At 36.8% G+C, this 27,950-nt stretch overlaps 8 protein-coding genes across 16 annotated transcripts; 3 read left to right on the top strand and 5 right to left on the bottom strand.

Annotated features, from left to right (window-relative positions):
* Positions 1-84: 84 nt before the first annotated feature.
* LOC124212911 (leucine-rich repeat flightless-interacting protein 2) lies at positions 85-6,120 on the bottom strand. 6 transcript variants are annotated; one of them, XM_046613529.1, is made up of 9 exons: positions 5,740-6,120; positions 4,921-5,120; positions 2,960-3,086; positions 2,677-2,828; positions 2,023-2,286; positions 1,778-1,919; positions 1,544-1,669; positions 1,212-1,426; positions 85-769 (listed from the first exon to the last, which is right to left on the bottom strand). In XM_046613529.1, exons 2-9 carry the CDS (start codon positions 5,002-5,004, stop codon positions 659-661), a joined length of 1,221 nt encoding a protein of 406 aa, XP_046469485.1. In that variant the 5' UTR covers positions 5,005-5,120; positions 5,740-6,120; the 3' UTR covers positions 85-658. The 6 variants fall into 6 exon arrangements, with proteins under 6 accessions (XP_046469485.1, XP_046469488.1, XP_046469489.1 ...); XM_046613532.1 differs by having other exon boundaries at positions 2,677-2,816; positions 5,740-6,118; XM_046613533.2 differs by lacking the exons at positions 4,921-5,120; positions 5,740-6,120 and adding exons at positions 1,067-1,113; positions 3,263-3,950.
* A 244-nt stretch (positions 6,121-6,364) lies between these two features.
* Positions 6,365-8,468, bottom strand: Ost48 (dolichyl-diphosphooligosaccharide--protein glycosyltransferase non-catalytic subunit Ost48). Its single transcript, XM_046613526.1, has 3 exons — positions 8,291-8,468; positions 7,493-8,119; positions 6,365-7,218 (listed from the first exon to the last, which is right to left on the bottom strand). Exons 1-3 carry the CDS (start codon positions 8,430-8,432, stop codon positions 6,674-6,676), a joined length of 1,314 nt encoding a protein of 437 aa, XP_046469482.1. The 5' UTR covers positions 8,433-8,468; the 3' UTR covers positions 6,365-6,673.
* A 97-nt stretch (positions 8,469-8,565) lies between these two features.
* On the top strand, positions 8,566-12,449 carry LOC124212913 (uncharacterized). The gene is made up of 5 exons (XM_046613537.2): positions 8,566-9,140; positions 9,845-10,148; positions 10,257-10,517; positions 10,577-10,729; positions 10,839-12,449. Exons 1-5 carry the CDS (start codon positions 8,854-8,856, stop codon positions 10,995-10,997), a joined length of 1,164 nt encoding a protein of 387 aa, XP_046469493.1. The 5' UTR covers positions 8,566-8,853; the 3' UTR covers positions 10,998-12,449.
* Positions 11,112-14,694, bottom strand: LOC124212916 (NECAP-like protein CG9132). 2 transcript variants are annotated; one of them, XM_046613543.2, is made up of 4 exons: positions 14,016-14,694; positions 13,356-13,752; positions 13,011-13,284; positions 11,112-12,500 (listed from the first exon to the last, which is right to left on the bottom strand). In XM_046613543.2, the coding sequence occupies exons 1-3, from the start codon at positions 14,099-14,101 to the stop codon at positions 13,018-13,020; spliced, it is 750 nt and encodes a 249-aa protein (XP_046469499.1). In that variant the 5' UTR covers positions 14,102-14,694; the 3' UTR covers positions 11,112-12,500; positions 13,011-13,017. The 2 variants fall into 2 exon arrangements, with proteins under 2 accessions (XP_046469499.1, XP_068989873.1); XM_069133772.1 differs by having other exon boundaries at positions 11,112-13,284; positions 14,016-14,693.
* LOC124212915 (tRNA methyltransferase 10 homolog A) lies at positions 14,292-17,167 on the top strand. Its single transcript, XM_046613541.2, has 6 exons — positions 14,292-14,530; positions 14,715-15,052; positions 15,135-15,444; positions 15,521-15,667; positions 15,924-16,029; positions 16,117-17,167. Exons 2-6 carry the CDS (start codon positions 14,862-14,864, stop codon positions 16,314-16,316), a joined length of 954 nt encoding a protein of 317 aa, XP_046469497.1. The 5' UTR covers positions 14,292-14,530; positions 14,715-14,861; the 3' UTR covers positions 16,317-17,167.
* A 723-nt stretch (positions 17,168-17,890) lies between these two features.
* Positions 17,891-21,218, bottom strand: LOC124212914 (reticulophagy regulator 3). Of its 2 annotated transcripts, none has more exons than XM_046613539.1 (6): positions 21,121-21,218; positions 19,117-19,242; positions 18,896-18,992; positions 18,582-18,732; positions 18,334-18,462; positions 17,891-18,205 (listed from the first exon to the last, which is right to left on the bottom strand). In XM_046613539.1, the coding sequence occupies exons 1-6, from the start codon at positions 21,213-21,215 to the stop codon at positions 17,934-17,936; spliced, it is 870 nt and encodes a 289-aa protein (XP_046469495.1). In that variant the 5' UTR covers positions 21,216-21,218; the 3' UTR covers positions 17,891-17,933. The 2 variants fall into 2 exon arrangements, with proteins under 2 accessions (XP_046469495.1, XP_046469494.1); XM_046613538.2 differs by lacking the exon at positions 21,121-21,218 and adding an exon at positions 20,117-20,822.
* Positions 20,959-22,662, top strand: LOC124212917 (U6 snRNA-associated Sm-like protein LSm2). The gene is made up of 4 exons (XM_046613544.2): positions 20,959-21,364; positions 21,449-21,516; positions 22,020-22,110; positions 22,302-22,662. Exons 1-4 carry the CDS (start codon positions 21,362-21,364, stop codon positions 22,425-22,427), a joined length of 288 nt encoding a protein of 95 aa, XP_046469500.1. The 5' UTR covers positions 20,959-21,361; the 3' UTR covers positions 22,428-22,662.
* A 270-nt stretch (positions 22,663-22,932) lies between these two features.
* On the bottom strand, positions 22,933-27,898 carry Lmx1a (LIM homeobox transcription factor 1 alpha). Of its 2 annotated transcripts, XM_046613535.1 has the most exons (5): positions 27,163-27,898; positions 25,559-25,978; positions 25,161-25,466; positions 24,531-24,629; positions 22,933-23,729 (listed from the first exon to the last, which is right to left on the bottom strand). In XM_046613535.1, the coding sequence occupies exons 1-5, from the start codon at positions 27,278-27,280 to the stop codon at positions 23,473-23,475; spliced, it is 1,200 nt and encodes a 399-aa protein (XP_046469491.1). In that variant the 5' UTR covers positions 27,281-27,898; the 3' UTR covers positions 22,933-23,472. The 2 variants fall into 2 exon arrangements, with proteins under 2 accessions (XP_046469491.1, XP_046469492.1); XM_046613536.1 differs by lacking the exon at positions 24,531-24,629.
* Positions 27,899-27,950: the final 52 nt, after the last annotated feature.

The raw sequence follows: 27,950 nt of genomic DNA on the forward strand, positions 1-27,950 counted from the left end.
ATTTAAGACATAAAGCCATCTACATTTGTTCTTCGATGTAATACCACCTTGAGAAAGAGGTAGTTAAAAAAACAAAACCACTAATAATCGTTAAAATACGATGTCTTATATAAGTTAATAATTACAAAATATTAAATTAAACAATTCTTGTGTTTATATTAGCAGGAGCGTAGTATGGCATTCGCAAGGTTGGTGCAGATAACAAGTACCAAACAGCCAACCTTTGTTAGGGGAAAATAAAGCGTGATACTTTCATGAACCAGACCTGAATATTAATCAAATATGGCCATTGATTAAGATAAATTAGAGACAGATTCCAATGACTAATAGCCTTGGTAGTATTTCTTCTAAGTAGAATCGTCTTGTAATCATATTGCTTTAAAGCATTTAAAAATTGATTCTTTTTTCCCTTTTTCCAATCAAAGTCGAATCGTTCTGTAATCATATTGCTTTGGAGCATTTAAAAATTGATTCTTTTTTCCCTTTCTCCGATCAATCTGTTAAATATTTAGGCAATGTTAATTTTTATTATGACTCAGAAGACATCTTTTTTCATGTCTGAGAATTCAACGACATATGTTCTATGGAGAATAGATATATAATAATTGAACCCAAACTAACGGTAACATTAACGTGCGGGTCCAAGCAGATTTTCTTATCAAAGTTCTTTCAGAAGTGCAGATTTGGCGTTCTTAAGTTTATCTAGCCTACGTTGTAAATGAGAATTTGCGGTTTCAAGCTCCTCTACTCGGCCCTGTGATTCTCGTACCTAGAACAAATATTGTTTAGACATTATTCACTCCTCGTAATTAATTTTCCAGTCCATCAATGTAATTGGCCCGATAGAATTCATTATAATTCAACATGAAGAGGAAAAGGTGTTGGAATCCGAGGTAACATTATATTCAAATTAGGTGCCATTATTCGCTTCAAAATTAGTGGTTCGAAATCGAACTTCAGGTTTGGCTTTCAACTTTCACGTAAAAAACAAGTTGAAAAAAAAATTAAAGTAGTAGGTTATAAGGAATGGTGATGAAATAAAAGGGAACAGCTGGGACGCGCTCACCCATTTCTTTACTGGCAGTGACATTCGTCAAAATAATCAGATATCATCTGTAAAATGAAATGGCGTGTTTCAAAGCATTGCAGGAAGAAGTTAAAGCATTCTACTGACAGCTGGATATTTTAGTAATATTGTATCACTTGATTACCTCTCGTTGTAGCTTTCGCTTTTCAACCTTTAATTCATCTTCTGCCTTTTCGGAAGCTTCTGCTGCAGATTTATATCGAATAACTTGACTCTCTAGCCTGGCGACTGTCGCTTGCAGTGTGGACATATCCTGTTCGGCTTTTTGCAGTTTGAATTTGTAATCTGATAAGTGCTTGTTTGCCTCTCGTTGAATGTCTTCAGAGTCTGATAAATTTCCTAATTAACGGAACCAGGGCAAAATTAATTCATTGAATATTTCTCGAAATATGTTTTATCTGGCGTACCACTACACAATCGAATTTGTTTCAAGATTAATAATTCATGGAATCTTACCCAACATCGAACCTGGTAACCTCTCTGATCGAACACGATTCTTTGCATCTTCCAATTCCAGCCTTAAATGTCGAATTTCATCTTGCAATTCTTTCTTCTCAGATGCAAATCTTCTCAGTCGGACATCTGGTAAATTGAGAAAAGCATTGCAAATTGAATTTCAGCGAGTCCAACATGATAGATATTTATTACACCAACACAAACAAAAAACTTGTATGTATCACTATTTCATACCCAGTGATCCTTCTCCAGCATTTTGCAACAAATCCGCACTCTCTGTACTGACTAGTACTCTTTTTCTTGGATGTGGACCATTTTCTGGTATGTCAGCATCACTCTCCTCCCCCTCGTCTTCTACTATAACAAGACCATTTTCCTAGAACATGAAACATCCTATAAATTCTGTTCGGTTTTTTTTCTTTTTGATGAGTCAAGAATTTGGTTTGATTATGAGATTGTCAAAATAATAGGATCCATACCTGGATAAGTGTGTCTCGTTCCAGTAGTTGCACCCTGCAAACATCCAAATCTTCTTTCAGGCGTTGACTTATACGCTTCAATTGTTCAGCTTCTCGATTTTTTTCTCTTAGCTCTCGGCGCAATTGAGCAGTTGTCTCCTCTAATTCTTCAAGTTTGTCTTTCAATAAATCTACTTGATACGAATAAGTTGACTTCTCATTATCCAATTGTGCATTAGTTATCATAGCTTTGCGGAATTTTTCCTCGAATTCCTTAAGTTCTAACTGAAATAAGTTTAAGGATTTAAGTACTTTGCAAATCTCAGCAGTTTTGTTTCAAAGCATATCTTGACCTTGGAAGGCATTTAAGAAATTCAGCAACCATTGTAAACCGACTAAAGTTTTAATGATATAATGCGTTTTTGAAGACTCGATTCATAACATATAAATGGCTGAAAAATTTATAATACTATTCCAACTGCCGTGTAAAGAATATTACGCATAGATGGGAATTATTCATAATTATCAATGCCACATAATAATAAGTTAACTTTCCTATCATTAAAAAAAATTTCTACTGAATATTCAGTGGTTAACCGATGAATACCTTTCTGTTCGGATTCTTATATGAAAATTCGTAAAATTGTTTGAAATATGTCAAAATCGTATAATTACCCTAAGATCTCTACTAAGGCCGGCATCTTCCAAGGAATCTTCGGACGACCTTCGACTTGACTGAAAGTTATTGGAATTTGTGAGAAGGCGAGATGTTCTCACAGGATCTGGTGTCACCCTCATCGTTCGGTTAGCATCAGCTGAAATTAGGTCTTTAAAAACTACCTGTACTTTTTTCTTTCGACAAATTAAGTTTATTCATTAAAAATGCGTATGTTTATTATTATTCACAGTATGAAATTTTCTTTGGTAATCAAGAATGTAAAATATGGCACTTGCTTACCAGTACACATATCGTAGACTCTATCTGCGTTCTCCTCAGCTTCTTTTTGCTGTCTCTCCAATTCTCGCATTCGGATCTCTCTAGCCTCTGCTCTAGCTTGTCTCCGAGCTGCTAATCGAGCTTCTGCCTAAAAGATTGTGTGAAATAAATTCATGATATTAAAATATTTAATCGGATACAACTGTGTTACTATTCAGATTTAACAGCTTTCACTGAAAAAGATATAATGTAAATATTGTGTGCAGCGATTGGATGGTATTTGAAGTTATTTTGCTAATGATTTCCCTGCATAAATCAACATACTTCGTCAGCATCCTTGACTAGGTCTTCGATATCATACACATCATCAGAATCCTCAATCTCTTGTTGATGTTTAAAAAAAATGTTGACATCATTTTCAGTTCTTTTATCAAGTTCAGCAGGATCCATTTTTATTATAACACTACTTAGCACTCTTAAGATAATTAGCGTGAAATCTATGAGATAACAGTTCTCCGTAGGATTATGAGTCTTAATCTGTGATGCATTCCTCACAAATGTACAGCTAAAGTTTTTTAAACGTTTAGTTGGAGCAGTAAAATGCTGCTTCTTGTTACACAAATACCAAACATCTCTCTACTGTACTGTACTGTACTGTGAACACAGTTTATTCTGTTAATAATTGTGTATATTATAGAACCATATCTACAGCCTTCAATTTTCAAGGTTTAATAGATTATTGAATTTTACGATTTTAGGTAAGTACTCATAACACTTCAACATACAAATGTGGTACTAATATTCGATTGCACCTGATTAAATATTTGAATTTTGTTTTTCGGCAGTTGAAACACCGCCTAATCTCACATGCTGAACGTTCAATCCTATAGTGCCAGAGCCTAACTCACAATCAGCTGAAAACAATTGTTTTCTCTAACTGCTTGACATTTATCTGGGTCTGTACATTCATAAAATTTTTGTTATGAAAAGGTTAGTGTTTTAGTTTTTGCAGTTAAATGACTGAATTTTATAATTAAAATTGATCAACACTAAAAAAAATCTATTTCCCAAGATAGAAAATTTACCACTATCGGGTTAAACTTAGTTTGTAAAATTTCATAACTTTACAGAAAACAAAACATATAACTATTTTTAGATGCAACTAAATGGAATGTTAAATAAGCTCAGTACGTAAAGAAAAACGGTAAATGATTGTGTTTTATGCAAAGCACACCACTAACTGGACATTCTTGCCGAGCACTCAAGTTCCTCCCCACCAATACTATATTACATACTGAGTATCACTCTTATCTGAGTTACACACAACTCTGTTTCCCCTTCCGTAAACTTAAATTTGCACAACCACCTTGTATGATTCACTTTGTCAAGATAAAATTTTTCCTTTATGTAAACGAACAATATTACTACTTACTACTCAATGCATACATATATTTTTTGTATAACAGACAGCTTCTAATTCATTAATCAATAACATTGGGCATTGACAATTTAGTTATTGAATAAGTAATTGATTTCACGTTTTCAAACTTATGATGAAAAATAATTAATAAACAGCGAGTTGAGAATAAAATTTTCCAACTCTTTATCTTTGAATATGAAATTAATTTCAAGGTTTTTCGAGATATGGTAAAGGTAAATCTATCGCCAGTAATTCATGTAAGAATTTTTTCCGCCTTTTTCCTAATGGTGTTGATGTAGTTATTTATTCTTCATGGTGAATAATCTAAGAATACTGATACGTGTATGGTTTTGGAATTAGCTTATCCAGACGCAGATCTTGTTCCACTTGAAATTCTAGCCAGATTTGAATTTATTGCGAACCATCGATGAATACCAAGCAATTGCAAATTTATCAAGGTGACGTAGTTTCGTATTTGAAAAACAATTTCTTTGTAAAAGAAGGGAACCAAAAAACTGATAAACAAGCTTAGCATGAATGAGCATGAAAAATGATGCCGTACCTCTTTTGCAATTTGATCAAGAGCTTGATCCTCGGCCGAATGCCTCGTGGTAGTTCGTCTCCGTCCTGCCACCAGTGGCTCCATTCTTTAGTATCAATGTAGTTTATTTTTGTTTTGGTTTACAGCCGATGATAAACGTATACACTTTTCTTTTATACAGGTAGACACGTTCCGTCACCTCACAAGGGTACTCCACTACGCTAGGAACATACACAAAACACAATCTAAGCCTGGGAAACTTATCCAGCATCAGCAAAACATTTATTATTACACGTATAATAATTAATATATTATTTGTATTTTTCAGGTTTAACTCCATTAAACTGCTCAATGAGAACTAAAAGAGAAAACAAGAATTACGTGTCTTAATCCTTTCTGAAATCACGTCAATAACAACATGAAAGGATAAAAAAAAAAAAAAAAGTATCGGAAAAAAAAATTTAAAGAACTGTTATAAGCGAGTCTCGCGACTTGTTAAAGTGAGTACGTATGTACGTATTTGCAAATTCATGACGTAGAAATTGAGGATTGGTGGGTGTAAGGAGGAAATATTTAGAAGCTGAAATTGAGACATGATGGTTGAAAAGGTGGGGTTTGTAATAACGTGGATCATTTGACAGTAATACGGAATTTTCGTTTAAATTTATAAAAGAAAAATATATACAGGAATAAGGTCTAAAACGATTAATAGGTTGCATTCCTTAGAGTCTCCCCACCCACACAGAACGGACAGGTATGCGTAACACGTCCACAAGCACTGTACATATAAAACAGTTTCAACGGATATAAATGAATTTCTATATAGTCCAATCAACTTACGAATGAGATATTATCCGTTCATCCGGCAGGCGGATGCATCGTTTTTTGTTTTTGTTTTGTTTATTTTTTTTTTTTGTACCAAAAACTCTTGACGTAAAAATAAATCTGGAAACTATAAATACAATCAATGGAAGTTGGATGACTTCTTCTCGATGACCATCTGTAGCTTCCGAACGATATTCCAATTTCGTTTAGCGATATTAAACCAATTTTCAAACACCGGGGTACAACAAGGTACCGCAATATTCACTATCTATCATCTAGGTCCCTCGGTTGATGATATAACTATGCGTTAATCGGGGCGAAAATTTCAGATCAAAATACATTTTCCGAGTACGTACATTGCTGAGTACCCGCACACAGTACCGAAAAACACACCTCACCTACGCGACCGCCTCTCCCTCGGCCATCCTGCTGCTGACATCTGGACGATCTATCGCGCAACACAATTCGCCGATCCATTCCTTGACTCGAACCGTGAAGGATGTAAGATTTAAAATTCTCACTGCTGCCGTTCATTTTTCTAAGATACGTTTTGAACGTAAAATTAAATTTCATCGAATAGAATATTTTTCAAACATAATTTATAGGGTATTGAATCAGGTGACCGTTTTACACGTAAGTATAAAATTTTCGAAATTTTATTGTTCTCTATCAACTCTGTATACTCTTAGCATTATTACCAATGGTAAAACTGTCACAAATGTGAAGCTATTTTCTTACAGCTAAACTTAACATTGAATTAATTGCAGAATATATTCCAATGAAATTTATCGGGCTACAGTAACAAACTCAAGATTTATCAAGATATTTTACAGAGAAAACTTCATGTGTTCGGTACATTGCAGTCGAGATTTGTTACACGGTGCTTGAAATAAATATAATTTAAAACATGTAGTTCTCAGAGAGTCTGTGGTAATCGAAGCTGCTACTACTACTCTGCTTTCGATTTGACGTCTTCCTTGTAATGCAGGAAAACAAAGGAGAATAAAAATACGCCTCCCATCATAGAGAATGCGCTTACATAATAGGGGAATGCACTAGGTATGAATCGCTCATACTGCGTATGTTGTAGGGGGCGGACAGAGACCTGTGTTGTACTGTACAGGTGAGTAATCCCAATGCGGTTATAATCGACTTTGAACTGATAGACTCCATAGACGTCTGGAATCTTGAATCTCGCTTCGTAACGGCCATTATCCAGTTTCTGCAATTTTGTACGAACGAAAGGATCTATCCTGACAAATTCCAACTGCAAATCATCAGCTTCATACGGAATCCATTTGTCCCCAGCTAGTTGTTCTATTGTAATGGTATACACGACGTCGTCCATCACAGTGTAAGCTGCAGGTGGTTCTTTCTCACCTGACTTCTTATGACTTACAGAAGAGGCACGAATCACACCGCTCTCTTTAAACACCCATTTAGACATAGCTTTAGCAACTGCTTCATTTCCAGATTTCTCGTACTTCTGACCTCCTGAACAGAATAATGAACTTATAGAATCGTAATTAAAGCCATTAATACTTTATTAAATGTAGCAACTGTTTGGAATTATTCGATATTTGTTTATTATATAATAACATTAAATATTCTTGAGTCTCTGATCAAATGAAACAAATGCATAAGTCATATGAAAAACTCAACCATATAACGGTAAAATTCAAGACAACGCATGTTTCTATTGCCAATTAAAATATCGAGCAGAATGAAGCAATGGCTGGCTGCCACTAGAATATGTAATATAACCTACCTTGAGCTTTTTGAACAGAGCTAGTGAAGGCTTCGTCACTAAAGAAGAAAAGTGATCCAGAGAATAACACTCTAGCATTATTTCGTGCCTGGAGAGCAGCAATTAAGAGAGTATTTTTTCCAACAGCATGAGGATATTCTTTGACCGGTTGATCTGGGTTGTACGAATAAGCGGAACTAGACGCAGTCAGCAACTGGAGGACTAGCGGGTTTTCAGTATCAGCAACAAGTCCGGTTCCTTGGTAAAGTAGGGGAGGAATGTTTTTGTCTCCGATGATCACTGGAGCATTAATTAGGTTTTCTGTTTCCGCTACAATAGTTGTGTGCTGACCCAAATCAGATACATCATAGTTCATGTGGTCTATGACAGCAGCCCCCTCCTCATCTACTTCAAATCCGCATTCCGAGGCTAATTCGCGGAGTACATCTCCTGACTGAGAAGAACCAGCGACTAGGACATTTCCTCCTCCATCAATGAACTCGGTCACAGCGTCAACACTGAGAGCTCCACCAAATTCTTCGACCGATGGTGCAAATATTATCAAATGCGAGTATAAATATTCACCATATTTTGATAAAACGAGGTTCGCATCATCGGCTAACTTGAATGTCAGTGTATAACCTCGTTCTGCAAAATAGAAAAATTTTATTACTTTAGTTTATTACGAACGGGCATAATTTTTGAACGATGTATCGAGTGATTAAAGTTGGTGTATTAATTTTAAATAGGGTTATTGATTGGGCGAAATGAGCTGTATGGTGATTAGAGTGAGTGTGCAAGTAAAGGTTTATTACAGACCTTGCAGGGATTTGAAGAACATTGAATGTGTCTCTCGGATGGCTAGATTATCCAGCAAGACTAATGTCTCGCCACCGGCATTCGCCGATGCCAAAAAGCAGAGAAAACCCAAAAACACACTGGTCAAAGACATTTTCAACATTTCGACCGCTGACTTTGTTGCCACGAAGCTCGACTGCTGTGAAACGGAAATGAGCTGTAGTGAATATACAGCCAACAACACGGTCAAAAATAACTATAGCATCGCAAAAAAGTTGAACTTGTAATGACTCGCTTTTTATTTGTCCGTTTAATTTTCAATGATGTTGATGAAATTGTTGACTAAATGCAGAGCTTTCGTTATTATACAGACACGGTAAATTATCAAGACGTTACATGCAATTCGTAAGTGAAGTTTTATTGGACACCCTGTAGAACACGGTTGTCGATTAGCGAAATAACGACTAGCAGAAGACAGTCAAGTCGCGCTAAAGAAAGCTGGGGAAGTAAAGTCCCAAGATCCGTAAGATTCACAATTCGCGAAGAGGGTTGGAAATTGTTATTAGCCACCAACTTGCGGCGAGATGTGGGCCCGTGCCCGTGTCATAATTTACGTGTTATATTTCTTAGTTATTCAGGTGAAGTTGATAAATTCTCGCACATCCTGGCGACTGAACGCGGATAAGGTTGTTAAGGCAGTGTCGGAAATTTCATCTCATGAAGATGAAGACCCAATTTTTTATATCTTGGCGAGTACCATTAACCTGGGCAATGGTCAAGGGTGGAGCAAAACAGACTCCAAAAATGAAAACCAGAAGTTGGATTTATTTTGCAACGACTGCAAAAACTTTATTAGCGGGAGCTATGACCGGTAATTTATTAAAAATTCATTTATTATTACAACTTAGCGTAGCCAAGGATGCAACCCGAACAACCTTCTGCAATATTATGCTGTTGCTCTCAAACGTCTATGCAGCGCTGTGCTTTAGCAAATCAATATGATTGTTTATAAATTTATTACTTCACTAAATTTCCGATGAAACAATGGTAATTTCAATATCACTCACTCTGTACAGCAAAACAAAGTCACACTTGTTTCCGCATTTTTTTTACAGCTATATCCCAAGGCACGTTAATATATGTTGTTTATTTTCAATTTTTTACTTTGACCTTCTATTCTATGAATCCTCATTTTATGATTTATTTTTGGATATTCCGAGCATGTCCAACAATGTTATTGTCATTAAAATAAAAAGTATGAAATAGTATATAAAACAATCGATGTATGTACGTACATACTATGTAAGTTGATGCATTTTCAATGTGAATATTTCGTTAGTTTAGTATTGCTATTTTATTATTCTTTGTAAGTTTTCTTGACATTATTTCCCTATAACATATATTTTTGTCGACTTATTCCCAATGATCGTAATTTGATATGCATTAACTATTTTTGGCTAATAAGCTGCGATGTAATACCCAATGTAGTGTTTTGTTTCACCCGTAGTTAGTGTTTGCGTGTGGGTTGACGTTCTTTCAGCTCTAAGAAAGCCTTAAATTTGGTCCCCTTGGCAGACGGCTATCGTCATTTGCTTTGATGGACACACCGAACGTGACGGAAACTTTTCCCTCTTCATCTCAAACGTCAACAGAAAAATTTAATTGCAATTTGGTCCAGCGATGCGAAGAGGGAATTCTTGACTGTGGAAAGCCAGTTAATTTTACATATTACGACAACTTAGTTGGGGTCATTAATAGAAATAAACATCCCCTTGTACCAGAACCTAATGTCGCACTTATGTTTAAAAAAAGAGGTGCTAAAGTCACGGACATCGACATTGATTTGTTGGAAAAACGTTTGAAGAAGGCAAAAAGAGAGGTATGACTGGTCGTGATTCGGTTCATGTAAATACTAGAATGATAAGTAGTAAAAAACCATAGTCATGTGCTTTTTATTTCTTCTTTCTAATTTATTTTCTTATTTTAGAAACCAAAGTCCGTTCAACTGTATAATCAAATTGGTAATTTTTGGCGCATAAAAGGAAATGCACAGCGTTCCATAGAATGCTTTAGAAGAGCATTGGCTGTTTCCCCGCACAATGCAGAGGTATTGTTAAATTTAGCAAGAGTTTTACTGGCTCTACAATATTTGGATGATGCCACTTACTTGGCTAGGCGGTCGTTGGAGCTGCAGCCACCAGATCGCAATGCGTGGGAACAGTATCTCACTTTAGGACAAATATTTAAGGTAAAAATTGAAATTTTAAAATGAAAAAGATGTGATTACATCTGAAAAATTGTGTCTAGGCTTACGGTCACTTTCAAGAGGCAGCTGTACATTTGCGACATGCTTTAGAGCTGAAACCAGATCTTATGGATGCAGCTGACGCTCTAAAAGAGGTCGAATCACTTCCAGCCGCGAGTGTGCATGCCTACACGCTATTGATTATTGTGTGCCTGGTGAGTGAACAATATTAATTATGAATTTGAAAAGCATAATTGATAATATTCAGCTTCTTCGCTATCGTTTTTTCGGGTTCAAACAGTGATAAGATTGATTAACTTTCAGGTTTTAGGAGTTCTTTTGGTAGTTCTGAGCAGCGTGGAATGTGACGAGGATTCCAGTCTAGCATCAGAGCAACCCCAGAGGTCGGCGCGTCATTTTAATCGTGCACTAGCTATGCGGAGCTTGCGGCTTGGTGTATCTAGAAATAAACGTTGCGGATAAGTTTCAAAGTGTTGTGACTATTATGGTAGAATACATGTTGCCAACCATAATAAGTGATGTAATTTAACTCCCTATTGAGTGGTATTTTAACACTATTTGTATCAATCACTGCAATATCGTACTAACTATGCATTTTATTATATCGACAGACATAAATATATATTATGTAATAGAATATAACAATATACGATTCTGCTATCAGTGCTTCACGCCGTAAATTGGACCCCAACACATAACTTGTCGGTACACATAAGTATAACAATAGACCATCTTGCGACGCACAGACTGTATAGTTGACATTTTTTTTCTCTTTTGAAGTAAATATATTGTATACTATGGAATGGAACTTATCAATTTTTCTTCTTATTTCTGTTTCATATAACATGGCCCTATATGCTATATTCCAAGATATTATAATTATCTTTATTTTTTAAGAATATTTATGTATTACACGCGCATGTTGTACGAAAAAAGAGATTACCTAACTGATAATATATTCATGCATATTGTGTCACAGGACAAACGTATTGCATGCTCGTTAATATCGCCCAAAGAAAAGTAATCGAATCGCTTTTGCCAATTTAAAATTCGTCTTCTTTTCGGGTGTTTGACAATTTCTATTTTTTTTCTCAAATAATTGGTTCCACTTATATATTAATGGAAAATGGATAATCGTTACATATTATGTACAGAAATTGCTTACATGCAATTCAGTTCACGAATAATCGAGTTTTAGCACATTGGATATAATTTTTTTTAGAGGGTATGAAAAACTGGTGGTAGCTGTGTAATGTATTTCGATGAATATGTTAAGTTTCAATGCATTGCTTGTACAACTTGCTACTAATTTCGTAAGTATAAACCTAAATATTTTGAATGCTAAACAGTTTAGTTTTTTTTTCTTCAAGTTTTCGTTTTCAAGTCTGTTACTTAATTGAGAATGATAACGAACTATATAACTCTATAGTTATTCAATCACAAACTTAACTTATAGTTTTCAGTAACACCTAATCTTTGTAAGTCAAAAAATGTATAACTTAAAATTTATACTTGTCTTATTTCAAGCATGCCGCTGCTATCAATTGCAACTTCATATAATGTTTCAATCATCCGGTATTTTACCCCTTTAAATACTATAGCAACACAATTAAGTTATCTTGTTGTATATACGCATACCTACACACACATCTCTTATGAATACACATATGTATACCTTTTCTATTCATTGTGATTTATGTAGGTATGGGTATTGCACACATTCATCTATGTTAACAGGATTTTTTCAACTCTTTTAATATATACAAACATCAAAAGCTAGCAACAATTCAGGCCTTGTTTGTAACAGGATAAATTCGCAAAATGCGTTTAAAAATCCTTCCTACCGAGTGATTCCGAATTTGTGCATCGAGATGTTTTGCCAGTCGTTTGCCGTGAGGATCACGCGATTTTCTACTCTTTTGAAAAAACTCACAGCTACATATTAGACACAGAGACATCCTTCACCTGATGATTATAAAATATAAGTCACAAACAATACTTAGATAATAGATACAAAAAAATATATGATTCTAGGCTACATTAAAGACCAAATCACTATCGAGAACACATACTAGAAATCACCCTAAATACTGATATCAATTGGGTGGCACAAACCATCTATAGCGCAAAGTCAATAAATTTCTTTACTTTTTCAATGATTAATGCGTTACTTTTTTAATTCGAGTCCTTATATAATTCCAACAGTAGTCAAATTAGAAACTGAAATCAATCATGGAATCGATACCTGATGGACACAGAATTTCATACATAGAAATATGATAAAAGCAAAACCGAATACTGTGTACTGTCTGAAATCGAACTCATTGCCATGTAAAAACCAGTAACTATAGAAATATGCTTTAGATATCTCCGAATATGTTACATTGTAAACATTTCATTATTGAACTAGGCAATGTGATAAACAATAAGTATAGATATCCTAATCTATATCATATCTGAACCTCAAACTCTTACATCTTGATTAGAATTGTACCCAGCTGGCATTCGTTGCGGTTGCAACGGACCCAGAAGCCGGTGGTTGTTGAGTTGCACTTGCAAATTCTCCCCATTCAGAAGCAGTCTGAGCAGGTTGATTTGGCTGCGTTTGGAACGATCTGTGAGCTGGTGAAGAGGTTGGGGTTCTCGCTGGAGGTGGGGCTATTTTTACGCCACCAGGGGGTGGAGGTAAACCAAGCGCTGCGTTTCCACGAGACTTGGATTTTGAGGAAACCTCGCTGCCATCTTTTTTCTTCAAGAGAAAGTGAAATTTTTTGTAAGGTGAAAACTTAGTGAATTAATAAAATAATAACAATAACATACAGTAATTTTCATGTTGATTTTTATCGTCTCTCCCTCTTTGAACCTAAGATCCAACTCCTGCTTTGGAACATCTTTTTCCTTTTCAATCTGATCTCGGTTCTTCAGCCACTTGAAGTGATCTTGAAGAGCAACGTTTAGATCAAAACTGTCCGATCTGTCTAGGAATCCAACTCCAATGAACGCGGATCTTCCGTTGTCGTCTTGTATTCTTAGTACAAAATATCTCGAAGAATCTGTAACTGGTTCAACCGCAATACCAGGATACGTATCGATTGGACATTTAGCAAACAGCTCTCCAGAAACTTTGTCTTCGAGTTTAATGGTAACGGCATCACCTTGCGATACCAGTCGCATTCGTCCTGTCCACGACGGCTCCTCAAGATTCCAATCAGCTGCTCTATTTGTGAATAATAAGGATTGTAATCAGAATGTTGTAAAATAAACTTTGATTTAGATGCGAATGAATAAATAAATATACTTTATATTTAGCGAATTCGCGAATTTTTATTAAATTTTGACGTATTAATAGAGATTGTGTTAGGCTGAACTTTCTTCCTACAAATAAGGGAAATGACAGACAGTAAAAAATTATTGCGTCAAATAGGTCAATTGCAATAGAAATTGGGTGTTAAAAATTTTGTCAATAAAAGCTGGTCTTACCGATAACCCCTATTCGTTGACCTTGGTGGAATTTTAAAGACGAATACTTCAGATTTAACAAGCAAAATACTCTCGTACGTTTCCATCACGAGCGAAATGTTTCAATAGTCAGGTTTCACCTAAATTTCAATCCAGACTTGACACGAGTACGTTTTGACAACTCGTTTACACACTGACAAATCTCCGGCGTGATGCGATTAACTTTATCTCGAGTCACGCCTCCTCCGCCCACGCACCTTCCGTTGTGTGTTTGGCTATAGATGTAGCGTTCCGTTATAATTCCGTTGGACAACATAGACAGGAGATTGAAGATAATCAATGAGGCGTATGAGCTGTTTTCTGCTGTTTCGAAATTATACGTATATCGGAAAGAAAATGATTTTTATCCATTATTAGTATGAAATTGTCGAGAAACCGTAAATTTCGATACACTAAAAGTAAAAGGATCAATAAACCTTCTATATTTAGATAATTTTTGTTTCACTTGAGGTCGCAACATAAATCTCGCTCACTGGGTAAATTCCAAAAATTCTTTTATATCTACTTATTACTAGTGCTAAATAACAAAGGTGACATACGTACGAATATAATAATATAATACTAAAGTCTGATTGTTTACATCATTTACATATAATATGGTTGGTGCCAGTAGCTTGGTGCGGCAAACTTTTCAGCAAAACTCACATGATATCATTCTAGGAACTTTTGTCTGACCATGCGCAGGAAGTTTAGTTACCTGGAATCAGAGTCAAATTGTGGTTAAATTCAATTTAACTAACCTCGACAAATAGCATGGCCCAAGTAAGGTTAAGTTTTAACGAACAAATAACAGTGTGAGCCAACAGAATGGAAGGCACGGAAATGGTATGTGATAGTAGTGTGGAGAAGATTGAATCGGTGGCTGATTTGAGCACCGAAATATCGAATTCTGATAAAGTTGACGCCGACGACAAAGTCGCGCTAAATTTATTGAGCAAGAGTCAATTGAAAAAGATTAAAAAGAAGGAGAAATGGCTTGAAAGAAAAGTTGAAAAAAGGTGCAGTAATTTGTGGAACATAGGTGACATCAGTACTAAATACTATATTAATTGCCAACTTACACTTTCTCTACATATTCAGGCAGAATGAACGAGCCAAGGCGAAGAAGAGGCGTGCGATTGCACGGGCCAATAATATAGATTTGGGCCCATCGCGTAAAGCATTGAAGAAGTCTACGATGGCTGACAGCAGTTGCAAACTTACAGTGACTATAGACTTGTCATTTGATGAATTAATGATAGACAAAGATATTGCCAAACTTATTAAACAAATATTAAGGTGCTATACACTAAACAGGCGAGCGTCAGCTCCGATGCAATTTTCATTGACTAGTTTCAATGGGAAATCAAAACAAGAAATGGCCAAACATAATGGATACGAACATTGGGATGTGAGCGAGATGAGATATTTCCTTAATAAAAATAATATTCACACTAACATTAACCAATTGTCTTCAACTATTGCAGGTTCAATTTTACTCCGAGTCATATTTGAACAAGTATCCAAAAGACAAGATAATTTACCTCACTAGTGAATCAGAAAATGTTATTGAATGCTTGGACTTTGACTGCATCTATGTTATTGGTGGCCTTGTAGACCATAACTCTCAAAAGGTGCTGTTCAGATCTTCAAATTTGACATATCAAATTGACATAACAATTTAGGGAATAAATTTATTTTGGATATGAGGATTAATTAATACAGAGCACCGAATAAAAGTATTAACTCTTTTGTTGCGATAAATATGTGGTAAATCTTGTGTGTCACTTTTGTTGCTTTTCTGAGAGTCATAGAGATATTACAAACTCTGCAATTGATAATTTTTTTTCTTATTATGACTTTACCACATATTTCAAATACTCCATGCAGGGATATTGTTACAACCTTGCTGTAAAAAAGGGAATAAGACACGGGCAGCTGCCATTAGCAAAATTCTTACAAATGAAAGCTAGAAAAGTTTTAACTGTTGATCATGGTAAGTGAGATGGATGATTATTTAAGTCAAATTATTAGGTTTCTATTTGGCCAGTGCGCATTACTAACAAATGATTATTATTTTCAGTTTTTGAAATACTGCTCAGAGTCACTGAAGGTAAAACTTGGCAGGAAGCGTTTTTGCAAGTATTACCGGAGCGAAAAAATGCCCAACCTGTATCAAAGGGTTCAAGTGATGCTTTAGAAATTATGAAAGATATCATTAAAAGTGACTTAGAAGAGAGCAGTGATCGCTATACAAGTGAACAACTCAAAGATTCTGCGTGACAAACGTTCATCGAAAGCTAAATGAAAACTTAAATCTGAGGCCGTCGAAGTAAATAGAGATGCAATACTTATGAAATATCACTGAGTTTAAAAATAAAACACCGTTGGAAATACTGCATAGGATACAAATTAAATGCATCATGATGACTCTAGTCCGAGGATGACAGCAAGAAAACAAATAAATTATTCAAGGTATGCAATTTAAGATTCTTTACTTGAAATGTGATTGAGGCAGTTAGTTTGTAGATGAATTTTTCCTGATTATCACATATGGCAAGTAACGGTTTTGGAATATAATACTATTAAGATATGTATTTATTATTTCAAAATTACGAGAATCATACATAAAGCAAATTCGTTTTGTTTAGTGTAGTTATGATTCACTGCTTATCATAATAAGTACATATGTGGGTAAATAAATAAATTTCGGCTATTTATGTACCAATTGTACAGACTCAACCGAACAAAATTGTTCAATAAGATCATTACTTGTTTTGTTCAGCCTGTACTATTGTAAACATTCTTTTCTCGCGTTTATGGATTTTTTTTTCATGAAGTCATAAGATGATAAAACCACTTATGATATCACGATTCTCAATACCATCCATTTACGAAAACCTAATAGGTTTTGTCAGAGAAAACTTAGTTCAACTGTAATATTTGAGTGTGGATAATTTATGCACGCTACAGAGGTTCTCAAAAATATGATACGTAAGTATGTATGGCTCTTGTACACAAGTTTTTCTTCTCGAATTAATTACTATTTAAAACGGTCACTATTACAATAGTCGCCGTCTGTGAATTGATATCAATAACCTGTTTCAGTTTTGAAATATATTTCTATTCGGTCACAGTTGTCGAAAAATTTAGTTGAGTCTCATTAAGATGTCTGCAGTTGACCTGCTGTACTCCAAAATTTCAGAAATAGTCTATCTTTCCTTGTTTTTGATCCACTTCTATTCTCACAATTTTGTTCAAGTTGAGTGGTTGACATAAATTATTAGATAAAATAATTGCGATTTCTTGCATCACAAAACCCATGTCCACATCTATACTTTAAGAATAAAATTGCCATTGATGTACATTATAATCAAGATCTGAAAATATCTGTAATATCATATAATAATTAAGGAACCCAATTCATTGCTAAATTTTATTGCAAATTTTCGAAACAAGCATGACACATATCTGAGTCTTGCCTGTTATATTTGTAATAATAATTATATCAAAATTATTATATCCACCTGTTAAAATCTACCTTCTTGTGTCTAAGAATAATCACACCACTTTGATATTACCAAGAACCAGTTAACCGTATCCCAACCAATATCTGTAATCACATCTTTTACATTGAACAAAGTAATTCAAGAATTATATACCCGTATATTTGGTTATAATATTCATTATTTTGAATTCAAAATTAATCTTTTTTTACGTACTGTGTATTATAAATTGAAGTAAAATCCAGCATTCATCATTTTTACTTACTGTGTATTGTAAATTCAAGTAAAAGCCAACATTCATCATTTTCACAGCCAAATCAGGTAAATGGTGTGATTGATTCAGATGCGAGATATTATCAATTGTTATATATTACACAAAATTTATGTCAAACCTCTAAACGTTCTTGACATTTACAACTTCACGAGTGTCAATTATTTCAAATTCGCTGTCGCTGTCGTCGCTATGTTGAGAAATTTTCTGTGGCTGAAGTTCGGCTTCTTCCTCAGATGATGACCCTCTTTCAAAATGACCACTTTGGAACTTAATGCCATCAACTTCAACATCGTCGGTACTTAATTCCAATTCGGACAGTTCCAAACCGTCCGTGCTACCGTCTTCATGGGAAGGCATTCTTAGACCAACCAATTCTTTGTCATTAAGAGGATCTGTGAGTGAAATTACTATATAAGATACTAGAAAACTATCTCGGAGTTAAAGTATCAGTAATGTGAAAAAATGACTTCAACCCTCAGCAGTGTTGCTATTGTTACAAATCAAAGTGTGAAAACTGTACCAATTTGATTTTCCACTGACAAACTAGTCGGTGTAAGACTTTGATCCCCACTTTCTCCTGCTCGCTTTAACACTTGTAAGTTATCTTCTGTAACCGCAGGTAGAAACTCTTCTATTTCGCTATCCCATTCTGTAAGAATAATTCTTCAGATTAATGCTTGGTAAATACAGAGTTAGTTCCTCAAAAATTTTAACACTCTATCCAAAACAGCTGCAATTTATCTTGATCAAGTCTCACTTGTCATTCACCTTTAGACGTCATAACTTTGCACGGTATATGCAAAAGAATCCCAGGTCCTACTAAGATACTCATTAAAATTGTGTAAGCTAAAAGTGTCCCAGAAATTGCTCGTCCTGTCAGCCAGAGACCCAACGAAACTGCACAAGTAGAAGCGCAGAACTGAAGGGAAAAGGAAAGGCCATAATAGAAAATACTTATTTTTATATCATTCAACAGCTATAGATAAGATTAAAATAAATTTGGCATGTGAATTGAAGGAACGCGATTAAACTCAAATAAGTAAAAATAATGATGTAATATTTATTAAATGAAAACATCCTACCACTCCTGGCTGTTGTTTGCGCAATTGCTTGAGGTTGTCAACACCAGACTTTAGCTGACGAACTATTTTGTTCAGCTGCTCTGACTTGACATGTGGGCTGTAAACACATGATTTGTTATCTGGGTTATTTATCATTATCGAATAACCAAAAATTTTACATTGAAGAAAATCTCTTACCGATGAATCCATGCAAATGTGAAATGTCAAAAGCAATAACTTACGTCGCTACAGTTGGTGATTTATTATCCTTTTGGGCCTGTGTCTCAAGGGTGCTGTAGCAGAGGACCACGACTAGCGCAGCACTGCTGGCTGCCGCAAAACCGCGAACCTCCAATACGACAATTCCCCTGAAAAAATTGAGATAAATAAATGTATAACTGTTCGTAGTTATGCTAAAATATCGAAGATCATAGTTTTTTGATTGTTATGTTCGGTAACAGGTAAAAATTTGTAATTAGACTTATAATGAGTCAAAGGTTCAATAAAATGTTCTATCAATTGAAAAAAACAAGTTTGTGTATCACCACTACAGATAAGATCTGATTTATCTTCCAGCGTCACTTCCTGAATACTGGTCGCACAGAATTGAGTACAATCATGTGTTCATATCAGTAAAAAAAAAACAGATTATACATATTCAAGGCTGAATAATACATTGCAATAGTATCTCATTAAAGTTTATATACAAATTCATACTGTCTTCCGATAGCTTGTTGTGAACATCTACGCTGTGAACAGCTGATAATTAATACATTACATTCTACAGAGTTAGACTGTATAGGTAAAGTTCATTTGCTCATATGTACACATACGACGTTGAAACAAATTTACGGCAATAGCTATGTTTCACCATCAAATTTCAATACCTCTACTTTACCATGTTACAAAATCAATTTTTAGTTAAGAAGAAAGACGCCAGCAGACCGAGAGTTATAATTTATTTTCATATGAGAAAAATTAATTTTTTACTCTTACAATATTCGATTCATTAACTTGTATGATTTTATATGATTCTGCAAATTTTAAATTCTCATTGTTATCGCTAGAAACATTTTTAGAGGTATAAACAGAAAATGTTGAAAAAGGTGGCACGACGTGTTAGCTTCTTTTGTGATCATATAAATTGCAAATCAATTTTTATGAGAGTATGGTAAATTTAGTATGCGATAAAAAGAAAAAGAGAAAAAATGTTCAGCCAACGGGTAATATCGTGCAACTTACCAGAACAATAAATTGAAGACAATGACGACAGAAATACTATTCACTGAATTCTCCCAGAGCAAAATGCTTTCCAGAATTGTTAAAAATCTGTTGGACGTGTTAAAGTTGTACTTAACGTCTCCGGGACGATTATTTTCGGACGTACTTTCGTCGTATTTTTCGGGGACATTTTCCTTCTCCCGAAGCCTCCAACGAAAATAATACGCGATGTTAGTTAATTTCTCCATGACTTGATGAAAAAAAAACCTCCTAAATGATTTATCAGTTATTGTTTTTAACCAGCATGGCACTGTTAAAAACTCGTCTCCGTATTATTTTTAGCGCGTGACAACGAAATTTTGCGACAGTCAGGCACACACCCCCACTTTGTTGTGTTCTACCTTCGATCTATTCGGTAGAAATTTTCTCCGTCTTCTATTCTATTTTATTCCTAACACACGAGAGTTTGTCCCCGTCGACAACCGCAACAGTAAGATCTCCGATAATCGCTGCGCAATAGAAGCTCACGTCAAGCCCTAAACGCGTAATAGTATCTTCGCAATCCTTAGGACTGCGTAGGTCTCAACTACGTTTTCGCACTAATGGTTCGTGAAAATTGCGATGTTTGCCTACAGCGAAGCTGATGTTGGGAACCATGTGGTTCACCCCCACCACCTCGCAACGTTCAACCGTCCTTCTCCGACCTGGATATTCCCCATGCTGTTCTCTCCGTCTGGTGCATTCGCGTACCTTCCTTTCTCTGCTGGAGCGCTTTAAATATATCTATCCTTTTTAAATTACGTAAACCGTATTTATCACATTTCTTCTCTTTGTTCCCAACTATGTACATTTACATCCAAATCTCAACCCGATCCAGGCCAAATAACGGAGCTTCTATACCGTACGAATCAATACGGTACATCGATTATAAATTTTAATTTTATTCACAGTTTTCAATTGACGTTTTACCAAAATTTGTTAAGTCATTAGCGTTATTCTGCACATTTGTGCGTACCTATACGTACATATTGGGAACGTAAGTTGCCTGTCCCTTCCGCTCATGCGTCCCGGGCGCATTAACCCATGATTCTTTTATCAATACGATACCTCGACATTCCATCGACTATCGACCTAAAACTAGGCATCTGGACTATCGATATCTAGCTGCGTGTCGAGAGCGTTACGTTCGGTTTTGTAACGAAGCGGCATAACCTCCAAAACTGAACGAGACACATAACCTGTGATTTTCTATGTTGTTCGGTAAAAATGGTTAGCGAAATATTTAAAAACGTCTTTGTATATTATATACAGTTGAGGGGTTATAATATTGGTCTTATTTCTTCTCTTTTACAGTTATTCTATTCGTTTTTCAAATCTTTGGTCGGGAAGGACGTCGTAGTGGAGTTGAAAAATGACCTGAGGTAACGTAAATATGCAACAATAAATCGTAAACATTCTCCGCATAATCTGCCGTGGTTAAATATACTTCCATTCAGTATTCGAGATTCGGAAGATACGGAGAAATTCAACAACGTCAATGGTCCACATACATGTACTTGAATAAATATGAATACAAATTCCGGGTTTGCAGATAGTCAGTGTTCTCAGTTTGTTGTCACTCGGTTCTCAAACTTGTCATTTGAGCTTTATTCGTTTTATTTGAGTTGTGAGAGTTATTTCTATTGTTGTTATCATACGATATGTTTGAAAGCTCCAATTACAATTTTCAAATGTTACAAGTTTTTTTTCTGTATCCATTCTAAGTTAACAAGCAATCCTGTTCACTTTTCTGACCGATTGTAACTCAGTCCATTTTTTCATTTCTGTCTGCAATCTAAATATTGATCAAACTTGCATTATGTATTATTCTTAGTCAGCTTTTGCAAATACCAATTACTCACCGTTGTTATTATTATATTTTCAGTATTTGTGGTACCTTACACTCTGTGGACCAGTATCTGAACATCAAGCTCACAGACATCAGTGTGACGGATCCAGATAAATATCCTCACATGGTTTGTAAAGTTACCACATGTTGATCAGTAATGCATGTTATAAGAAACTATAATCCGGCGAAGCCAGTACACAATAACACGTATTAAACATTTACTTGAATTATTCTATGTCTGGAGATATCCTACTTTTCTTAATTTTGTGATTCGGCAGTACAGAATTACTTGATCCAATTTTTGGTCGTCTGTTACAGTTGTCAGTGAAAAACTGTTTCATTCGTGGTTCTGTAGTGAGGTACGTTCAACTTCCTGGAGACGAGGTTGATACACAGCTTTTGCAAGATGCTGCACGGAAAGAGGCAGCTGTACAAACCCGATAACAAATCAGTACCAGTAATGCTTACATGTATGTTACGATTTACAATAAGACGTATTATAGACCGTTATGTTCAGTACGGTTTGATTGATAAAGTTTAATTTATTTAAATTTAATTTACGAAACGGGTGTTTATTCACGTTTGTAACAAATCACTGAATCTGTTGTCAACGGTTTGGCGAAAGTTCAAAGCAACATGATTGTAAGAAACTACAAATAAAACCTATTTTGTACAAATAGCAGATGGCAATTTTTTTGCGAATTTTTGGATCTTTAATAACATGAGAAATTGAACGATTATTTTGTGTAATTATTTATCCCATACGTGCTTGAGGTACAGTGTTATGTCATTTTATTCGGGATTTGTTGCCAAGAGAATTTTTGAATTTACGTATCTATTGCTAATCAGGTCGGGTTGAAAATAATTATTTTTTATATCATTACTTCTGTCCAAAACCAAATAGAATCCTCCCATATTACAGTTTTTCGGTAACGATATTTGGTTTAGCAACTTTTTATTATTATAATATATTAAAGTACACTTATTATTAAACGTAAATACAAATATTCTTCTACATCTCTTTTATTTGGTATCAATCTTCATATTTAAAACTGGAAATCGATGTTTCAACGAAGTATATATATACGGTAAAACTAAAGCAACGGATTATTCTTTGGATTTAGCTATATACGATGAAATAAATATACGTAACTGGGTGATTAATTTTTTTTTTCAATAAATTAAAATATATATAAGTAATCATAGTATTGGTTGATCAAAATAATCGGTATCTGAGAAGGAAGTAAGTTTAAAAATCAACAACTCGAACGACAGCAATAATAGTTTACCAATTCTACGGGTCATCGAAGAAAACCTGACTAGAACAATATTACACAGCAGGTCGTTGAATCTCTACTCGTAAAAGGTACATCTACATACATGCGCGTACTTTGTTCGTTTCGTTTGAAAAATAATCTTCGAGTGAAATTCATTACGCGTAAGTTTCAGTTTAAGCTTGATCAAGCCCCAGGCTCCAAGGCTCAAACCCCTACGCATGTTCGCCGCTAAAATAACTGCTTTGCATCATGAAGAGTTTGTCTATCGGATTATGCATCGCGGCGTGTAGGCTCTGGGAAAGTGTCGGCGCTTCGTGCGGGGGAGGTCCGTGATGGGAATGAGGCCCACCAGGATGACTCCCATCCGGGCCCCCGTTATCCCCATCCCCGATATCGAACCCGGCCTCGGTACCGTCCAGAGAAAGGTCACTGCTGCAGAAACTCTCGCCGGAATGTCCCGCGTATGTGTCTGAAACGCAGATGAGGAAAATATGCAAAATCGAAAACATCAGAGTATCTTGGTTGGTATTTAAAATCAGTCAACTGTAAGACAAGGTTCGATTTATTCGAGGTACTTCGCAGTGCGCTCATCCTCAGTGAATTAACCCACAAAAAATAAACTGAGCCAACGATGCAAAGTGTATATCGAATAAAATAGTCTTCTCGAAGAAGGAAATGGGGAAGGAATTGAGAGCGAAGTTCGAGGATCGCGAGCGTCTGCACTAACGATGAGTGACATTTCCAGTCGTGTTTACTGCACGGTGCAATTTTTTATCGTTATCAGAAAAAATATATTTCAGAGTCAAAGATAAAAATGAGTTTTATAGCTGTAATCTGTAAATCTAGTATGGTATATATATGCATGTGTTAATATTCTCTTTGATCATGGTCCTTGTACCATATTGTCTTGTAACTATTGCGATAAATTGATGTTGTTGCAACAATAAATTGTTGTCAAGGCCTTGTTTAGCTGAAAAATGAAGGGAAATAAACAAACAGATTCAATGTTGGAATAGTCAGAAAATGTAGTACTGGCAATTACAATCCGCGCTCTCAATAGTAATACCAGTACTAACAACAGTAATTTCCGCAGTATCGAAACTGTTTCTGTGACGATATGTTTCCTGGTAGAATTTTCCATTAACTGCAAAAAATGAAGTTATTCTCGGCGCATGGACATTTCACATGTGAACGAAAGCTCGTGTCGGATCTGGTTGGGCAAAATTTGGGAAACGAAGGCGGCGGCGACGGTGAAGCGTCAACAACTTACCGTCGGGTGAGTAAGGGTTGTTGGGGTTGAGCGGCTGCGTGGCCGAAGGGAAGCTGGAAGAATCCCCGTCGCGCATGCTCAGCGCGTTCAAGTAATGACCTGTGAACGAGACGGCATAGAAGAAAGGTGACAAACCCACACTGCGGAAGAGAGAGAGAGTGAGAGAGAGAGAGAGAGAGAGAGAGAGAGAGAGAGAGAGAGAGAGAGAGAGAGAGAGAGAGATAGAGAAAGACTCGGTGACACGGAGCCCCTCCTTATATTCTTTAACTTATAAAACTGACGGGGTAAAAGACCTCCCTTATGCCTCTGGGCGACACAAGACTTCGCGGGGTCTTCTTCCCAGGAATTTAACGCCCGTCACCCGGTGACACATGCCTCGCAATATCCGTTCCGCAGTTAGGCGGGGGCTCTGCTCTTTAAGATTTACGTTTTCGCATGTCGACTGACAGACTGAGAAACATGAAAGGAAGAAAGAAAGTGGAGAGGAGCAAATAACGCGAGCATTTATTCTCGATCGCTGTTGGCGAAGTTTGCGACGTAGGTTCACATAAGTAGTCAATCGTGATCGGAGAGGGGATCGTGAGGCTCGGTATTAATTACAGAGAGTTCCGCGCAAAGTTTAAAACTCACTGTGATCGCTGTGAGGACTTTCCCCGGCGCGTTCCTCCTTCGGTTCCTTTTCGGCGCCAGGTTCCGCCTTCGCTTTTCTCTGAAGTTTCTTCATCTTCGCCCTCTGATTTTGGAACCAGACTTGCACGACCCGAACACTGAGACCAGTGTCTTTGGCGAGAGCCTCGCGCACTTTTCTGCAAGGCTTAGGCGACACTTCGAAGGACGCTTTGAACTGGCGTCTCTGAGCGGAAGTCAGAATAGTGCGGGGCCTTTTGGGACCGCGACGCCCGTCCGGAGGTCGACTTTCGTCCAGGAGGTCGTCGTCTGGAAATATTCGACGCCAAGTAGTACTTTTAGTTGCATCGTTATGCTCACGCGCTCATGATTGCAGGGGTAAAATATTTCCAAACGCATACCTTGAGGACTGTGAACGTAACGCTCGTGCTCGAAGTCTCTTCTACATATGGGTTGCCCCTGTCTCAGGATGAAATGAGCCCCTCGAGGAAGGCTCTGTCCGCACATGCAGCAGGCGAAACATTCGACGTGAAAGAAGAGGCCGGCCACCCGCATCACGAGATCCGAACATCGAATCTTTTCCATGCATCGGCTGCACTTCACCGCGAATATGCGCTCGTAGTCCACCCTGCAGTAGAGCTTGTGATCCCGGGTGAAACAGGTATGAACCAAGGGAGACGCGCATGCAGCGCAAGAGAGGCAATCCTCGTGGTAACTTTTCTCTCCTACTCGCATTACGTATCTGTCCGCAATGCCTCGACCGCAAGCTGCGCAAATCGCCTCTAGGAGTCCCGCCTCCGTCTTCACCGACACCGTTGGCTCTTTAACAATAACAATTGTACAATGAGCAGGGTTGTTGTGATGCTGAAAAACTGGAACAAGTCCCGGTGTTTGGTTAAAAATATAAATATCGGAATTAGTTATTGACATTCGAAGAAAAATAATTGTCCAACTATTGCGTTATATGATTAAAATTAGCAGATCATTATTAAACTCGATGTGATAACAATCACCGGAAAGTTCGGAAAATTACTTATAAACCAATTCAAATTTGTAGGTAAAAAGTAACGTATACTTATTCCACGACATCTGGAAAATTCGGAGATATTAGAAAATAAACGAATACTACGTTAGATATATACTATCACTGTGGTTCCATAATAATCAACCTTGACTCTGTTTACATCTATACAATTTAAGATCAAACTATTTTCCCTGTATTGTTTGCGAACGTTGCGTACAAACAAATGACCAGTTTCACTGATCATCATTAAAAGGTAGATTTTGCTGAGCAAATAATATCGGTTGACCTGTAGTTCGTCGTTGGTTACAGTGATTCCCATGTGATTTTATTAAAATTCTTTTGATCATATTTACGTCAGCGAGAGCACCGGACGATTTAAAAATTAAAAGCTGATCGGATGGCTCGGCGGGAGTCTGGTGGAGCTACTGCGAGAGCTGATCGACATCTGTTGCAGCGCCCGGAGTTGAACCACGGGGAGGAATTCAAGTATTTGACGAGAGATACGTCATTCAAACGCCACTTCGAGTGCCAATAAAGGCACTCTGCACATACGCGTAGCTTTGTGCAAATACATACCCGCGTATTATATTCTATATCCACGTCCTAAGCACGTATAGTACAAGCTATGACCTGCGGTGTTATTGCGTTTGCTCCGCGCTTTCGTGCTTCTTCTGGATCCGCGCGGAACACATCGATATAATATCACGGACGGATTAGTCAGGAACGTAAATTGGCTGTCGCATTAGCCGAGAAGTCAGTCTGAACGCATCGAATTTAGGAAAGTGCAATTCGTTCGATACTGTAACGAAACGCGACCGGATCATTTCTCGCGTGTTTAAACCAACTCGATCGCTGAACACTGATATTTACACTTCACTCGAAGCTTTTTAGACTGTGCAAACGAGTGATTGCAGGTGGTATAACGCAACACGGGATGGGTCGATTCGTGTAATGGATCAGACTTTTTTTTAACGTTCTCACCAGAGTTATTGTTGTTCATTCCTGGAGGGAAAGACATTGTTGGTGTCGGTAGTAATGGTTGGCCCGGTTCTCCAGGGTGGTTGTTTGGCCCTGGGGCCGACGGGTAGAATTCCAGCATGTTCGTAAGCCTTAAGGATATCGTGGCTGAAAAATTTCGTCGCAACACTCGCAACGAGTTCCAGCCGCGGCTGACCAAGACGAGAATCTACTACTCGAACGGCGCAGATACCGCGGTCAGGATTGATCCTCAATTGGGTGCAGTGAGATTATTACAGCGGCGTATAAAAATCTCGATAAGAAAAGAAAGACACGTCCACACACATAACATTCACTGTAATAAAATTCAGTCCTTCGATGCCTCGCGTGCACAAATCTTTCATCCACTTGTCTGTAATATACATAAACTTGTGCACTTTCACAGTCCGTGATTAATTGTAAGTAGATTTGTTATTCTTCCTCAGAATCGCAACTTCTTGAGCTTCTCGCGAAGTTTTTTTTTTGTTTCGACCTCTTCGCACGTGGCTCTAGACACCAGCGCGAAGTTTCGAGTCCCGTGTCTCGATAACTCTCAGAGAAAAATTCGTGCAGTTGTGAAAGGGTTTTCATCCGATGTTGCCAATCGATCCTCCGATGCCAAGGACACGTTGATCCGCAAACAGTGACCGTCGTCGTCGTCGTCGTCGACGTCGTCGTTGTCCAGCTGGTGTCTTCCTCGTCGTGCACCGTCGGCGTGGCGACTTCGCTGCGCGATGACAATTTTTTGACAGACGGGAGCATGTGCGTCCTGC

The sequence above is a fragment of the Neodiprion pinetum genome, chromosome 2, assembly GCF_021155775.2.
Source record: "Neodiprion pinetum isolate iyNeoPine1 chromosome 2, iyNeoPine1.2, whole genome shotgun sequence".
Lineage (NCBI taxonomy): Eukaryota > Metazoa > Arthropoda > Insecta > Hymenoptera > Diprionidae > Neodiprion > Neodiprion pinetum.